This window comes from Otolemur garnettii, unplaced genomic scaffold (genome assembly GCF_000181295.1).
Source record: "Otolemur garnettii isolate 467f Iridium unplaced genomic scaffold, OtoGar3 scaffold00038, whole genome shotgun sequence".
NCBI lineage: Eukaryota > Metazoa > Chordata > Mammalia > Primates > Galagidae > Otolemur > Otolemur garnettii.
The window spans coordinates 9,382,396-9,384,200 of NW_003852433.1; the positions used below are offsets into that span (position 1 = coordinate 9,382,396).

General features: G+C 43.5%; 1 protein-coding gene across 1 annotated transcript in view; it reads right to left on the bottom strand.

Annotated features, from left to right (window-relative positions):
• Positions 1-344: 344 nt before the first annotated feature.
• The window catches only part of HSPB8 (heat shock protein family B (small) member 8), a 14,149-nt gene continuing 12,688 nt past the window's right edge, over positions 345-1,805 (bottom strand). Inside the window, exon 3 of the mRNA XM_003789928.1 lies at positions 345-1,372. Coding sequence (XP_003789976.1) covers positions 1,213-1,372 — 160 coding nt within the window. The 3' untranslated portion in view covers positions 345-1,212. The remainder of the gene's footprint in view (positions 1,373-1,805) is intronic.

A 1,805-nucleotide genomic window follows, 5' to 3' on the forward strand; every position in this document is an offset into this window, starting at 1 on the left:
CCTTTCTATCCCTGCCTTCTCTTCCCACACATTGTCATATGAGGATGAGATGCCTGGAGCTGCTGCAGCCCTCCTGCAACCATGAGGACAGATTGTGACTATGTAGCCTTGTCAGAATGACAGAGGAAAAAGATGGAAATACTCAGGGGGGTTGATGGCATAATAGCTGGAAGAAACAATACTGAGTCCACTTACCTCTAAACTAGGAATTTAGACAATAGCTACTGATAACGCTTGAGCCACTATTCACTAGGCACTCACTTTATGCTACAGTATTTCCTCACTGATGTTGCCTATCTAGGTGGTATTGCATGCAGCGTCTCATCAAAAGAAGCACACAAGGCTAAGAACATCAGCTCCTTTATTATTATTATTAATTATTTACTGCTATTTTACTCTAATCAACAGCACAACTCAAATAACAATGACACACACATCTCACCCATATACACAATACCACTAGCCTGTCTGCCAGGCTATCTGGCCTTTGCTTGGTTCCTGATGGAGCTGTCCAGAGACAGCGCCCTCTGTAAAAATCCCAACTTGGACGTAAGGGACAAAAGAAACGGGGGACCTTGGCCATAGAATAAACTGAGAGTCTCCAAGAGTCCTTAGGGAGTGCCAGCTTGGGAACCTTGGGAACGTGCTGGAAACATCTGGGCAGACAGCAGAAGGCACTGTTTGTTTTCATGTGGTTAATGAATAAATCCCGTATGGGAATATAAGACCTGTCTACTACCCTTTTCAGGCCAGGGTGTAAGAAGCACAGTGGGGTGAGCTAATGGGTTTCATCAACCAAATCATGTGGCAGGCAGAGAAACTGGGAGCCCAGAGTCGGAACCTGGGTGATGGGGAGGTCCCCAGAGAAAAGTAACCCTTGCATTAGCTGCAAGGTAAGATACAATGTGAAATGTTAAGTCCCCTTTTATTTGTTTTGCAGCTATAGAATGTGTAACATTTTCATCAAGATAGAAAAGGTAAAGGAAGAAAAACTAGTATTGGGGCCCAATGCAACTAAGCATGATCTGCCAATTGCACCATCTGTGGAGAAAAATCTACTACTACACTATTCAGAGAATTTGTGGTCAATATCCCTCCCACAACCCCCAATGTTTTAGTTGCTTTAAATATTGAGTTCTAAAAGTAAAATACCCTGGAGTCAGAGGAGCACTAGGGTTAGGGACAGAAGAAGAAGGGGCCACGACTGGGGTCTCAAGTACAAGTGACTTCTTGGCTGTCTTGGGGAGCGTCGATGTTGAAACCACTCTCTCCAAATGGTGAGTAAGGAGGAACCTGGGGAGCTTCGATGATCAGCAGACCCTCTGGTGAAAGGGAGGCAAATACTGTCACAGGATCCACCTCTGCAGGAAGCCTAGGAGAAGCACAAGGTTGTATTCATTTATTGTTTTTAATAGAGCTTAAACATTCTTTATTCACGTGTAAGGAAATGTTTTTGATAGTAGTTTAGGCTTTGGGGACATACAGGGCTGGGTTTGAAAACTGGCCCTACCCCTTTCTTGTTAGCGATCTTGGGAAGATCACCTAATTGCTCTGAGGTTGTTTCCTCATCTGCAAAATGGGTATAGTAGAGTAGTTGAAGTTCTAGAATGAAACAGAGATGGAACATGCTTTGCAAATAGTAAAACACTGCTTGAACAGTAGTTCTTAACTTAAAACCCAAGTTTTTGGTCTTAGGTCAAGGTCTTCACCTTTGTATCCACTGCTGAGCATAATTGTCAACAGAAATGGAAGCACTACCATCCCTTTATAGGGATACCAGGGATATTTTCATTTGGCATGTGCCT